General features: G+C 40.7%; 3 protein-coding genes across 3 annotated transcripts in view; all 3 read right to left on the reverse strand.

Annotated features, from left to right (window-relative positions):
* Positions 1-14,072, reverse strand: part of LOC140365549 (cell division cycle-associated protein 7-like) — a 40,074-nt gene that overhangs the window by 9,443 nt on the left and 16,559 nt on the right. The window lies entirely within an intron of this gene.
* On the reverse strand, positions 858-9,324 carry LOC140365546 (constitutive coactivator of PPAR-gamma-like protein 1 homolog). The gene is made up of 17 exons (XM_072452037.1): positions 8,629-9,324; positions 7,078-7,324; positions 6,935-7,017; positions 6,726-6,854; positions 6,563-6,653; positions 6,409-6,485; positions 6,127-6,320; positions 5,931-6,003; positions 5,625-5,837; positions 5,367-5,538; positions 4,827-5,076; positions 4,595-4,709; positions 3,825-4,034; positions 3,443-3,632; positions 2,328-2,454; positions 2,159-2,255; positions 858-1,755 (listed from the first exon to the last, which is right to left on the reverse strand). The coding sequence occupies exons 1-17, from the start codon at positions 9,094-9,096 to the stop codon at positions 1,552-1,554; spliced, it is 2,940 nt and encodes a 979-aa protein (XP_072308138.1). The 5' UTR covers positions 9,097-9,324; the 3' UTR covers positions 858-1,551.
* On the reverse strand, positions 11,272-13,763 carry LOC140365738 (uncharacterized). The gene is made up of 4 exons (XM_072452302.1): positions 13,654-13,763; positions 13,422-13,447; positions 13,177-13,229; positions 11,272-12,631 (listed from the first exon to the last, which is right to left on the reverse strand). Exons 1-4 carry the CDS (start codon positions 13,761-13,763, stop codon positions 11,411-11,413), a joined length of 1,410 nt encoding a protein of 469 aa, XP_072308403.1. The 3' UTR covers positions 11,272-11,410.

Here is a 14,072-nt window from a genome sequence, read left to right on the forward strand (position 1 = left end):
ATGCGGCGTTACGTCATGGAGTCGAACGAGGAGTTTGATTGTGCACATAATTACACCACTTAGCCAATTAACTCAAATGTCGTGTAAGTCATATATTAATGTAATGTGATATTTAAACCGTTAAATGTAAAATAATAACTTATCATTCAATTGCAATTTCAATCTATTTTTTGTCTTATTAGTCAATTTTAATTCGTTTTATAATGCATGACTTATTTGATATATTTTGCTTTTAATATTGTTCATTGTTGTATGTTGCATCTTAACACTAGAGCAAATTCCTCTGTTTGTGAATGTTGTTCGCTGACAATAGCAATAAAACTTTTTCTCATTCTGATCCTATCCGTTTCTTGAATTATTTGATTTATTGATGTATTTATTTTATATGGACATAGCATTTACATTGGACGAACCAGATGCAATGTTTTAAGTGTTATAGCAAAATAAGCTAATTTTCAACACCTGTCCATAGGAGGCTTTTAGAATTAAAACAATACAAAATGTACAGACTATATACAATACATTTCATTTTATACATCACCATGTGCTCAGGTGATTATTATTCAGCCATAATAAAGCTATATACTGACCACAATCTGATATCTTTATTGAAAAATGTTGATCGTACATTAAATTATATAATTGTTACATAATTTTGCATTAATTTCCTTAGGTACATTAAAATGTACATATACTCAGTTGTAGCCTTATATTTTTCTCTACCTCCAGTCTGTGTTGGATCTATTGCAAGTTTCTATTCACTTGCTACTCTTGAACTGTGCGTGCAACATAGAATTTACCCATTGTCTGACAAATAAAGGTTCTCTTATCTTATAGGAAAGCACAATAACCACCACTCTGTAAGAGAATATAGTTTATTAAATATTGTAGCCATTTACCTTCAATCCACAATCCACCGTTCAGTTAAACACAACAGTAGTTAATTTCCAATCCTCAAGTTGATCAGAGAACTGTAGCGTATGCAGGTATTAACTGAAATACATTTTACTCAGTAGTAGAACAACTCTTAAATTGTTTGATGACAGTCGGGTGTCTTACAGTTAGCTAAAATACATTTTTTTAAAGCAACAAACTTGTTACATTATTAGAGGCACATTGACTGGAAATAAATGACAATAACATGCAGAACTTGTATTCCCATTACACTGTGGAGCATGCAGGGATTTGTTGTCAAAGCAATAACATGTATGCTAAATTGAATGCATACATTTTACTTTTATTTGAATTAGAGAGAATATATCAATTTAGCTTTGGAAAGAAAAGTGCTTTCAGGTGAACCATTATACAAAGATTCCATGAACCAAACATTCAGGGGAAAACAGGTTTTATCAACACAGTTTTTAGATAAATATTTTATGAAAGAGCATCTGTGACAAAGAAGGGCTAATAACAATTAGATTGCCTTCCAAGAAATATTAGAATTTGATTCTTTGATAACACTTTTTAATTCCTGACTTAAAGTACCGGTAGGTTAGTTTCCCCCTCACCAGACACTGCATTCTAACCTCCACAAACTATGAAAATATAAGTTTATTCCTCTTTTAAGACAGCAGCCTCAAGAGCTTCATTTTGGCATGGGTCTCCACCCAGAGTTAGTGCATTTAATAGAGGGTGAGTATTGCACATCAAGGCACTGTGGGGTTGGTCCAGCTCCTCTGGCTCTTTGTCCTCCAAGTTGCTTTTCATTATCTTTGCATTGTGTTCGACTGTAATCGGAATGTGAGCAGGCTTACTCTGGAAGAAGGAGAAGAAAAAAGAAAATATAAATTACAACAGGAGACATTTTTTTCAAATGGCCCATCAAGAGACACAAGATGCCATAGACTATGACTAGACTAGAGTATGAGAACTGGAAAAACTATGCACTCTTCATCATTTGTTCAAAGCAGACAAGAGATGCTTTTATGCTTGTGTTTAACTATACCATAAGCAGATTATGTTACATTTTGTTCATTGTAAGCCACAATCTAAAATGGCTTGGTAAAATAAATTGGACTATTGACTTTCTGTTAGACACTGCAGCACTGATAAGCATCGCCTATTGTGGAAGTCACAGCAGAAAGCAGTAAATTAACAAATTTTTATTTTTTAAAAATGGAACATAAATAATCTTGGCATGTGGATATTCTTTACTTACCACATGAACTGCCTGGTTCTTGAAGGCTTGAGAATAGAAATACCCTCCACGGCCAAAAGTTCGGAACAGAGGTGTGGAGAGAACACCTTTGGGGCGCCTAGGAAAGACATTTTTTCATGGATAAAAAAAAAAAACTCTTATAACAAATATTAATTTCAGTTCATCTTACCCTTTATTGAGACCTCCAACAGACACCACCTGAACAGGGAATCCTCCTCTTTCCCGTCCATGTTTGGTCCCAGCCCACTGCCCCACCACCGTTCCAGCAATCTCCAACTTTCCACCCTGAGAAAGCCCTGGTAGGAATAGAAGACCAAGAACAGTGCATTTGAAATTAGTAGATATTTGTGTCATAGCTGGGGGGAATACAGTGTTATCAAATTACTGAAATGCCCTTGATCACAGGCTCTTCTCTGTGTGATGTGTGTGATCCGTTTTACATGCAAAACCCTGCTGTGGGAGTCCTTAGTGCAAATTGGTGGACAGTGCTGAAATCCCGGCTGTTGTGTTGATGCAGTTTTTACTCGGATTAGACTGTGTTTGTGTTGTGTACGAGTTCATTTTTGGATGAGGGTTGTGATGTTGAAATGTTAATAACTGTATGTATGTATGTATGTATGTATGTATGTATGTATGTATGTATGTATGTATGTATGTATGTATGTATGTATGTATGTATGTATGTATGTATGAATGTATGAATGTATGAATGTATGAATGTATGAATGAATGAATGAATGAATGAATGAATGAATGACTAACAAACAATAATAATAATAGTGTAACAGACTTTTTGGTCTGTCTGTTATGTGCAGGGTCATCCATTTGTGACTTTTGTGTCCAAAAGATTCCCCAGGGCACCAGACACTGGTGAAAAAGGTTCCGGGCCAACTCAAGATGACTGACGTGGGGGTGATAGCTCTAGTAATTCATCAGGATTTTTTATGGTTCTTTTATTAGGTACCGGTATTTGGGTTTAGAGTTATCTTTTGTATTGGGTTTTACTTGGTTTACTTTGGTATGGTTATTTGGAGAGTCCCTGCCTCAAGTGGAGGAGTTGTATCTCGAGGTCTTGTTCAGGGAAGGATGGAGTTCAGCAGAAGATGGATGGATGCTTTAGAGTTTTTCCCTTTACATTGTTGTATATTACTCATTCATTCCACAATTGGTGGTGGTAGATAACTTCTTACTACCACTTTATTTTCCATTTTAAATCTAGGTTTAAGGTTACTACCATCATCCTAACTTAGTCAGGTCTTACTAAAGGTGTTGTAAAAGTCTTACGCGGAAGCCTCTGGCCTCTTCCCTGGTGAGTTGGAAACATAGGATGGAGTTGGTAGAAAGACCCAGGTGGGTATAAAGGCATCCTGTGAAGAGGAGGCACCGGAAAAGGCAGAGGATGGGGTGGACAAGGAAAGTTCAGCCCTTCCAGGATACTCTGGCGCATCTTTTCCACTTTGGCCACTTGCTCAGCCTAAAGAAAGAATACAATTTACATATTATATTCAAATTTCCCAGTATATCAAGTAGCAAATATATAATCCAAACTAAAATTTAAAACAATATATAAAAGCTATTAGCACTTATTTATACCAGGGATAAGACCAAAATTAAATTGACTGGCCTAGTGAAGCCTGTGCATGCAACACAAATGTGGCTAAGCTACCTGACCATCACAGAGGTCAATGAGCGGAACGTGCCCCTGATTGGCCCTGATGATTAAACTCTGAAAGAGTTTTCCATCAAAGTACATCCATGGACAGCAATGCTCCCATGGGACTGGCTGACCACATGCATCATTGGCAAACAATGCCATGTCGACCCCACTCATGAACAGAGCAGCCAATTGGATTCCTCGTGGGTCCAGATTGTCAATCTGTAAATACAATAAATGAAGAATATAAACCATCAAAACAATACATAGTAAAAAACAATGCAAATAGGTCCATTGAGTATTGTGAAGTATGCATAGAATGGCAAGAAGCACGAGCTACATGTATTGCTGCAAAACATGTTATCCTGAAAAGATGACATGAAACACAAAGAAAGCAAAGGAAAAAGCTTGTGTGCATGGTTTATTTAAGCTGCATGTAGGACCATTTTAAACCATCCACGCATCACACATGAACCACCAAAGCTACTCCAGAAAAGCTGAATGCACCCCAGACAGGGAAGAGTAAAGCAATGGCAATAGGAACATGCAAATTGAAAGAATCTATTTCAGATTGTTCACAGTATGAGGAGTGTTTAGAGGAAGTATCACACTTAACTACTTTCATACATCTAGGACACAAACATTTGTTGTGTGACACTTTTTCCATACATAATTAATCTTTCAATTAACCCACTTACATTATAAAACAGGAAAATTAAAGATATATTACTTTAAATTCTATTTATTTCTCCAACACTCTCCATACAGGTATACACCATCACCTTCAGTTCCTGGAGCAGCTCATGCTCAAATAGTTTAGGAGAAAGTGCTTGAGCTAGAAAAGCGTCAAGTTCATTACGACGCAAAACTCTTATTCCTGGCCATTGTAACATAAACCTGAGGCAAAACACAAAAGGTTCAAAGTATTACATGGAGCCTCTGTGCCCATCTGTATACTACATAGTTTGTGAATTTAGATGCACAGAAAAGAAAGAAAGTTCATAATTTACTCACCGCAGAACACAGCAGAGGACCAGAAACGGCATGGGAATGTTGGAAGGGTTCAGCATTGCTGGTGTGTCGGAGCGCATACAAGCCAGGAAAGCCCGCATCCGGCGGTTCTTGTCTTCCACAGCTTTTCCCAGCCACAGCTTTTTCAGACTGGGACAGGTCCACTCTCTGAAGGGCAAAGCTTCAACCAGCTCTGGGGTGTGTGGTGCCTTGCCTTTATAGGCTGCCCATTCTTTTACTAGTACAAGATTGTCTGAAAGAAAAATATACACCATAACTAGTAAATGTGATCAGAATACATTTCAAACAGTTACATTTTTTAGTCCAGTTTGTTGTTTTTCATACCTGAGAGTTTCGCCATTAGTGTGATAACAGAAACAGTCAGGTATGAAAAACAAATTACGGTAAGTCTGGTCGGAAAAAATAACCTTTTTAAATAAATGATCAGAAGACCAAATGAACCTCATTGGAATATTATCAGAACAGCTGAGGTCATTTTAAAAGGGCGTAATAATTTAGTGGAAATATTTATAATGAACATACATTCTGGCAGGCAGTTCTTCCTCACTGCAAGTCTCTCAGCCTTTCTCCTGGCCTCGACTAGACTGAACAAAACACCGTAAACATATTGACGGATTGGCCGAAAAAGCCGCACTGCCGGAGGGAGGTCCGTGTTGTTGTCATCTTCAATGGTCACAGAGAGCTTGATCTCCCCCTGTAAAAGACAGCATTCCACATTAGTTTAACATTTCCAGGACAACATGGAAGCAATTTTGAACACCAAATGAGTGATTAAAAGACCTTGCTGAGTACATGGTAGATGTATGGGTACATGAGGCCGTTCTTGTGTCTGTGCTCGGCGATTCGCAGGACCTCATAGGCCACTTCCGGGAGCGCAGGGATTGTAACGTCCATGTGGCTCCTGATGGGCATGGACAGCAGCGAGGGTATGTGGGTTTGGTGGGCTTTAGCCTGCGGTCCCAAGCTGTCGTCACAGCTCACAGAGAGGTTAGGCTGATGGATACAACAAACTTGTTTACCAAGTTCTCTGACCAACACCTTCAATGTTAAACAGCTAGATGCAATAAGTGCCCCTGTCCAACTCACTTTGATTTGGTCCTTTGGCTCCGCATCAGCACTGATTTCAGAGTTGGGTGTGCTTCCACTTTTGTCATGATCACTTTCAGTTGAATAAATAGAAAATAAAGTAAATTATTCCAATGCCACAAATAAAATGTATCAAATATCTGGTGATTTGACCACCGGTTCAAACAAAAAGGTGTTCAGAGTAAAAAAAGCTTACTTGGCAGTTGTGTCTAGGCTCTCGTCATTGTCTGCAAGGGACAGGTCTGGTGAAGTGTTACATAAACCATGATCCAGGGGTGTGTTGCTGGGACCTGGGTTAACGGCGGAGGCCCTCTCATACAAAGGTGTGTGGTCCCCTTCAGGAAAAATGTGACTAGGGCTCGTCTTAACTGATTGTACAGATTGCTGGACCTGTCAACACATCATATAAAGAGTAATAGCACCGTTACTACAGTATGAAAGTATTGAATAGTAGATCAACTTGGACAAGCAGCAGTACCAGTGAAATATTGGGCTCTTTAGGACTTGATTTTATAGGGACTCCAAAAGAACCTTCAACGTGATTTGGTCTTTCATCTGAAAATACATGTACAGTATGTGGTATTGGCAGTTAACCTAACAAGCATGGGTTTGGCATGAGTTAGAATACTTACCAGCGTGTGGCGATAGACTGGGTGATCTGCTGGTTACGGAGTAATATTCCACAGCACGTTGGAAGCGGACAACTTTGTTTAGAGTGCAAGACTTAAAAGAAAAAGAAAATAGTATGATCAGCAATAGAAAATACAAAAATATATATAATTTGAGTGCTTGTACCTGGAAGTTCTTAAATACATCCTTAGCAATGGCGTCAAGATCTGTGATGTCTTTGATGTTGCGAACATAAACAGCCACCGCTCTGATCACAACATCACAAGGAGGGAGCACCAATTGATGGGCACGCACCTAGTACAACACAACAAAAGAGGAAATGTTTAAATTAGGGGTCAGTATGTAATAACAGTAAACTGTAAACGGGGCTTTACCTTCAGAGATGCTAATGGATGCTCTGGACCAAGTAGGGTCCAGTAAAAGGCAGCCAGGTCTTCATCTAGTAGTATGTGATTGCCTAAAAACAATTTGTGATGAATAAAATTGTTTGTGATATTTTATGTATTTACACACTAACCTAAAAGAGCAGCAAAAACTGCAAAGGAACTGGGGTTGATATTTAAGTGCTTTGCCACCTCTTGAAGAAGGAATTGACGGGTGGTGATGCTTTTGCCATTGCGGCTCAGTTTGAGAGCTTGGGAACTGAAATATTGAGAGATGTTGCTGAGAGCGTAGTCGGAGTCATAAGCTACGAGTCCATGGAAGCCATTTTTCCGGAATAAGGCTAACACTTCCAGGTGGTGGTCCTCCACAGTCTGGACGACCTAAAGTGGAGGTTATGATAAAACAAACATCAGAGGTGGAATCTCAGGAAAACAGACAGACAAAACAACTTTTACAGTAATTCACATACACCAGATCAAAACAAGGGAGAATGAGAGTTGTCTTTTTTTTATGACTTTATCTGCTCACATCTAAAATCTTTACATGTTACTGGATCTACAAGTCTACTTTGAAGCTGGCTGGGAGTGAAGCCATGTTCCTGTTTTCTCATATTTTAAGAAAATCCATAACCCCAATCCTAATCCTAAACATAAGCAAACAAAAAGGTCTTAAACTTAAACACTGTAAAAAGGCATAGGCTTGTGTGAATTCAATCAATTGACGATTACTAAATATTTCATTAATCAATTAGTTGTTTGGATCGCAAAAGTCCTGTGATTTTTACAAAATTAGATCCAGATAGTGATGTTGCTTGAGGACATTTTGATATTTACAACAGGTTTTTCATCTTGAACATTGAATAGTTTCCTGTGTCATTTTGATGCAACTGCTGCGCTGTCAGATTGAGAAAACTCTCTTCTCTCAGCTCATGGCATGTTTTAGAGTTCATGTGAAGTCCAGAAAACTATTATTAGATTACTATTTTACTTCTTTACTTTATTAATGTAGTGGCAGTTGGCAGCAGAATTCATAGGTTTCAGCTTCCGGTTTGTAGTTGATATTTGAGGACTTTTACCCATTAAAGTGGTATAATATCTAGTATTTAATTGATAATTACTATGGCAATGGTGCTAGATTTTCCACACTTCATGGGAAGGTTGCGTTCAGTTTATATGTTGTTCAGAGAAGACACTGAATGCCAGTGTTTGTTTCACGTGGATACGCCAAGTAAATACAGATATATAAAGCATAAACCATGTCAACAAATCTGTAAAACAGCAAATTCCATTATAGAATTCTGACTTGTCACAGCCAGGTATTCTACAATATTTAGATGTCACCAATCTATGAGTTTCAAACTGAGAATTCACGACCATTTCCATAGTGATAAACAATTAACAAATTCGATATTACATCTTTTAAATGGCAAGAAGCGCTGCAAATTAAAGCAGGAACCTACAATTCGTTGTTTTAAAGCCGTTGCATCAAATTAAATAATAAGATAGGCCCTACGTGTAATTTTTAACACATTAAATCATATAATAATATAATCGTAAGCTCCGCAGCTCCGATCTGCAGACACAGAAACAGTAAACAGAAGATGACACAGCCCTGAGCCAAGCTAGCGGGCTAAAGCTCAACAGGAGCCCTCCTCCACCTCCAGGCCGTGGACCGAAACACTCACCCCGACGCCGACCCTGAGCAGCGCCAGGCGGACGCAGTGGGCCATGCACACGGGCGGCAGGAACCAGACTTTGGGCGGCGGTGTGCCCTTGTTGTGGACATGGCACAGGATCTGCTGCGCTGTCTGCCGCTCGCTCCCCTGTCGCTTGACCCACTCGTGGAGCCGGCTTTTTTCCAGGGCGCCATTAAAGCAAACCACAAACTGTATGTTGGCACCGAAGCAGGCCTGGGACAGCGCCGCGAGGAAGGACAGCATGTGGTTCCACTGCCCCCCGCTCACCCAGTCGGTGTACGACCCCCCGTAGAGCCGGTGGAGGCAGCTCTCTGCATCCAGCAGCAGACGGAGCGGACCCCCTCTGTGTCTGCTGCCCCCCACCAGAGCCCCCCGAGCCAGCGTCTGGAGCTCCACCGGGGCCACGGCGGCGGGGCAGTGTTTTTCAATGAATTCCTGAAAGTCCTGGACGCCCATGTTGAAGTTCTTGTATAAAGTGGGGAAAGAAGGAAAGAAAGTAGAATGACAGGAAACTGGAGCAAAGGGGGAAGAGTCACTCGCGTTGGACGGGAGCCTGTGGAGTTGATTGATGCCGCATTTGGAGGTGGTTTTTAAAGTCGTGCGGGCGCTATGTCGTCTTCATGAGATGTTTGGGGATGTTTGGGTGCGCGGCTGACAGTGCCATGTGTCAGCCCCGTGTGTCGTCATCACGTCATGAGTTTCTTCTCTGGACCGAAGGCCGCTGGGTCCGAGTGTAGCATTACCGCCACCTACAGGTTCATTTGAGATAAGCACACTTTGCTTCCCAATCCCACTCACGTTATCATTGAAAAACACCCCCAAAAAAAGAATGCAGGGCACTACGATAATTGTTCTCGTTAAATAACGAGAAAAATCTCATAATTTAAAGAGATTAAAGGCAGATACGCGGTTCACTTTCAGCCCCATGTTACGGGCTCCCCCCCTCAGTGTTGCATAATGGTACAGTCCAGTAACAGCTCTGTTTTGAATGAACTGTGTTTAAAGCTCTGAAGCTGATCTGCTCTGAGTCAGATGCATCTGGAGTCTTCATTACACAAACATGCCACCGCCAGGACGCAAATGGCGCTTGGTTAAAAGTGAATACAAAAGCCCACAATAGATGTCTTTTAGACATCACAAACAATCATTTCCCCGGTGTAGTGTCACATGTCAGGTCCCGGACCTTTTGCCTGACGAAGGCCCTGTTGCCGAAACGTTGCCTCTTCACTATTAAACTTTAGTTTGCAAGTAAGACAGTGTGCGGGATTTCTTTCCCTTGGTCCCGGACCTGTAAAATGACGGACTCTGGTGTTGGGTGCTCGCGTGTGTTGGAGCTCATGCCATGATGTATGGATGATGTATGGATGATGTATGGATGATGTATGGATGATGTATGGATGATGTATGGATTATGTATGGATGATGTATGGATGATGTATGGATGATGCGTGTGTGTAAAACATATCGGTTTTTGGTTGTGCCAAACACGATCCGGGCGTCAGGAGGAGCTGAGGAGGCGCAGACAGATGTTTGTGTTCTGTGTGTTTTACTGAGTTTGTCCAAGAGATGACAAAAGGTTAGAATCGGTGCATAAAACCTAAGTGCACATAATGAGCACGTGAGAAGAGTGACTGTGCTCAAAGTGCCCACGTAGACAGACAACACTATGATCCTCCTGTCTGCGGGCAGCTATGGCTCGGAGCACGGCTGCTGTTTGAGCCTATGATGCACTACAGCTGCATCATGGAGAAAGTAAAGGGTTTATTATAACAGTTAGAATGATGCGTAACAGGAAAGGTGCTGCTAAACGCAGTGTCTTGTCTTGTAATAAACACACACGTAAGACATCGTTTTAAAGGCCAGGAAACACTTTAACATCTATTTCAGGCTTTTATGTAGATCTAAACTGTCAACTCATCCAAGCCCGTTCCAAGCTACGACTTTTTTCTCATTAATTAATGACTTTTTTCTCGTTATTTAATGACTTTTTTTTTTGTTATTTAATGAGTTTATTGTCGTTAATTTACGACTTTTTCTGACTTCTACTGTTTTCTCAATAATTGACGTCTTTTTTCTCCTTAATTAATGACATTATTCTCGTAGTGCAGGCCCTTATACTCCGTCGTAGGTAGGTATTTTATCATTATTTATCTTTAGTTTAAGATAAATCTCTATATTTAAAACAACGTGATCTTCATACTAAAATCCTCATAGCCTATAATTCTATGCACATTTTTCAGTAATGATTTTTGACGTTTGAACATGTCATCTTCCTCAAATAAGCATGTTCAGTTAAAATATAAATAAAAATCCATGGTATTCAACTCCAATCAGTATAAGTAGAATACAAACTTACACACAATAGTTACAATATGGGTATGTACAGTCTGTACGGACAACCACCAGGTATAATAGGCCTACTTTAGTGATTTGATCACTACAATCATTCACTATTCAAAAATGTTGTCAATAAGTTGGGAAATGTTCACCATCAGCAAAAGAAAACCCAAAAAGTCAGTTCATTCAAATGTAATAATACTATAAAGAAGCAAGATTTGCAATGAATGTTATTATAAAAACAAAACTTTTATTTTATCGTGATTTTTCATTTTGTTTTTTCACATAGCACCATTACATTGTAATTAAAATTAAAAAGCACAAAATCAACACACTCCATTGTGTATAGTGTGTAAACTTGGCAGTGGATTGCAAATGCAGACAGTTTTTAATTAATAACATAGTTTAAAGTAAACAAATGGGTTGGTGAAAGTCATGTAACAAATTCAACCTGCTTTTGCCTATTCACAGCACAAAATTTTGTTGCCGCTAAATTGTCCATTATAGCATTAACAGCATCAGGTTTTATCTCTTGTTGTGCTCTCCTTTCAGTACGTCCTTTTCTACATTCAGACCTGCCCCGTCGCTCCGAACAGTTATGTGGCCTTTCTGGTTTGCCTTTTCTATTTACTGAGCCACTTCGGACTCCACCAGTCCTGTAGTTTGGAGGGTTGTCCTTCAACAGTGGCCCTTGGTCCCTGGCTGTGGAGGGCTGTTTGTTGTAAACGGCTTGTGCAGACGTTCGGAGGTTCCCTGCAGCCTGCATCTGCTTTAGATGGCCCTGGTTCCTGACAGGACTTATTAACCTATCTGTTTGATTAGGCAAAGGAGTCCGGCTCTCACTGTAGCTTCTTTTGGGCATTGAGGAAGGCCCTCTGTGCTCCCTGTGCTCCTGGGTCGGGCTCAACCTGGACAGGCGAGCCTGGCTGCCAGAGGGGCGGCAGCTGCAGGAGGAGTTGCGAGTTGTGCAGAGGATGTAGGCACAGTGACTGGGCACAGAGGATAGGATAGTGAAAGGAAAGGCCCGTTGGCATTGCAGGATACATTTGGGAGTGCTAAGGCGAGCTGAGGTAGACACCGGACCCTTATGACTAGTGGCTAAAGGCTCTGCATGTGTTGTCCCATTATCTTGCCATGTTTTAATCTGATACCATTCCAACTGCACAAGTCTTTCCAAATAACGCTCTAATGAACCTGTGGGTCTAGGCTGAGAAGCGGCACAACCGTCCATGTTATAAAAATATGCCAACTGGTTGAGGCTCCAGGAGTTAAAAGGTGGAGGAAGGAAGTCCGGGAAGTCAAACTTTGATTTGTTTTTTTGCCTGCTACAAGGTGGGGGTTCTTCAAGTGTGATTACTTCGGAGCGCAGCTCTAACTTTGGAGGGGGGCCACCACGGGGGAGTTCTGAAAGTTTCTCAGATTCAGACAAATCTGTGTCACTGTCTCCTTCTCTGAGGTCACCACATTCCCTGAGCACAGAGAGCCGTGGAGCTGGGTCTGGACTGGAGTGTGAGAGGGCTCGATGGCAGGGAAATGCTGCTGTATGTCTCTTACTTTTGTGATTTGTGTTCTTCTTCTTGTTGTGAGTGACTGATGACCGAACTTGGGACTGGTCTGTCGGAGCTGGTACAGGAGAAGGGGATTCAGAGGTTACCTGAAAACTGACAAAAATGACAGTTATTACTAAGAGGTCTGTAAGTAGCGTGAAATGGGGGAGAGAGTGGGGACATGGTCCAGGGTGAGACATGTCCTCCATGACGCTGTGACCTAACCAAAAGCAACCATCTGTATCCAAAGAGCCAATTGTTTCTAAACTGATTGCACTTGTAGAGCGCTAGCATTAACAATAATGTACATTAAGTATATTTATAATGTTACAAATAATGGGTAAAAAAATGCAGTATCACAATGTTTCTTATCTCCGGCACTGGATGTCAAAAGAACTTACGTGGCATCGAGTTGTGTGCCACTCCTGTTGTCAGATTACTCAAATAACATTCAGTTGATATAGAGAAAGTTGTAAAAGTTCAGATGTAGAAGTTCAGATGAAATTCATATTGTTCCTTTTTATAACCACAAGTAACCTAAAATAAAGGTCTAAAGTCAGGCTGTAGATGTCTGAGCTATCAATTTATACTCAAGAAATGTGTGTGCAAGAAAGTCCAGCCATGTTTTAAGGTCCATAGATCTCAATCATACCTGTTTTTGGACATTCTGTTGATGGATCTGTGCCTTCTTTTGGGCAGTGAATTCTGTAAACATATATAGGCTAATTAATAACACACTTAAAAAAGGGACAAATATGCATTCAACAAGGATATTCATAATTTCATAGACATTAAAACATGAAAGTTTTGCTTTAAAGAAAAAAGAAAATTGCATTAAGATTGTGCTTGGTTTACATTTAACTCAATAAACAATACACGATTGCGCATGATGTTTACCTCTGTGGGTGTATTCCGCCGCGCTTCTGTGCTATAGAAGAGGAGAAAACAACAACACAAATAGATAGATAAATAAATAACGAGGGAAATGATTGCTGTGAGCACTCAGATTGAGCAAAGCGATTTAAAGAGCAGCTGACTAAACAAACCAAAAAAAAAGCAAATGGATTTCAAAAAGGCTTTTCTTGTAGGTTTTAACAGGAGAATAGCCTAGTATCACATCGCGCTGTACCTGTTCACTTCAGGCCTGTGGTCGCTCCAAGTGCTGGTCCTCCATCCCGGCTCCGCGCACTGCCTCCAGGGGCATTGTTGTGGCACTCGCGGGTGCAGAATGGTGCCCATCCCCGCTCACGTCAGGCGCAAATCAGACGAGCGAACGCACAACCAAAGGCCTGGGTGTGATGTGCCATGGCGGGACGGAACAGTCGTGTTTTCTGTGTTGTTTTGGAGTATGGCCGGATATGGGCCGGATATACTAATGGACAGCAGAGGGCGCTGTAGAGTTTTATCTTTGCCGCTCAAACTTAAAGGAGACATGCTTTCCCCCAGGTACATATTTAACATAACAATAACATAAGTAGATTTTGTATTTAGTTGTAATTGTAGAGCGCAATATTGAACTGAAACGGGCTGATAATAGAAACGACCGGG

Source organism: Eucyclogobius newberryi, unplaced genomic scaffold (genome assembly GCF_026437365.1).
Source record: "Eucyclogobius newberryi isolate DKJ021-1_F unplaced genomic scaffold, fEucNew1.0.hap1 SCAF_19, whole genome shotgun sequence".
Classification (NCBI taxonomy): Eukaryota; Metazoa; Chordata; class Actinopteri; order Gobiiformes; family Gobiidae; genus Eucyclogobius; species Eucyclogobius newberryi.

What these genes read in the sequence shown, in the direction of transcription:
- LOC140365546 (XM_072452037.1), bottom strand. Translation starts at nt 9,096, where the DNA reads ATGGGCGTCCAGGACTTTCAGGAATTCATTGAAAAACACTGCCCCGCC. An exon ending in GTCCTCTGCTGTGTTCTGCG is followed by an intron (nt 4,710 to 4,826) that starts GTGAGTAAATTA and finishes GTTTTGCCTCAG; the next exon opens with GTTTATGTTACAATGGCCAG. An exon ending in AGAACCAGGCAGTTCATGTG is followed by an intron (nt 1,756 to 2,158) that starts GTAAGTAAAGAA and finishes TCCTTCTTCCAG; the next exon opens with AGTAAGCCTGCTCACATTCC.
- LOC140365738 (XM_072452302.1), bottom strand. Translation starts at nt 13,763, where the DNA reads ATGGGCACCATTCTGCACCCGCGAGTGCCACAACAATGCCCCTGGAGG. An exon ending in CACAGGCCTGAAGTGAACAG is followed by an intron (nt 13,448 to 13,653) that starts GTACAGCGCGAT and finishes TCTATAGCACAG; the next exon opens with AAGCGCGGCGGAATACACCC. An exon ending in AACAGAATGTCCAAAAACAG is followed by an intron (nt 12,632 to 13,176) that starts GTATGATTGAGA and finishes GTCAGTTTTCAG; the next exon opens with GTAACCTCTGAATCCCCTTC.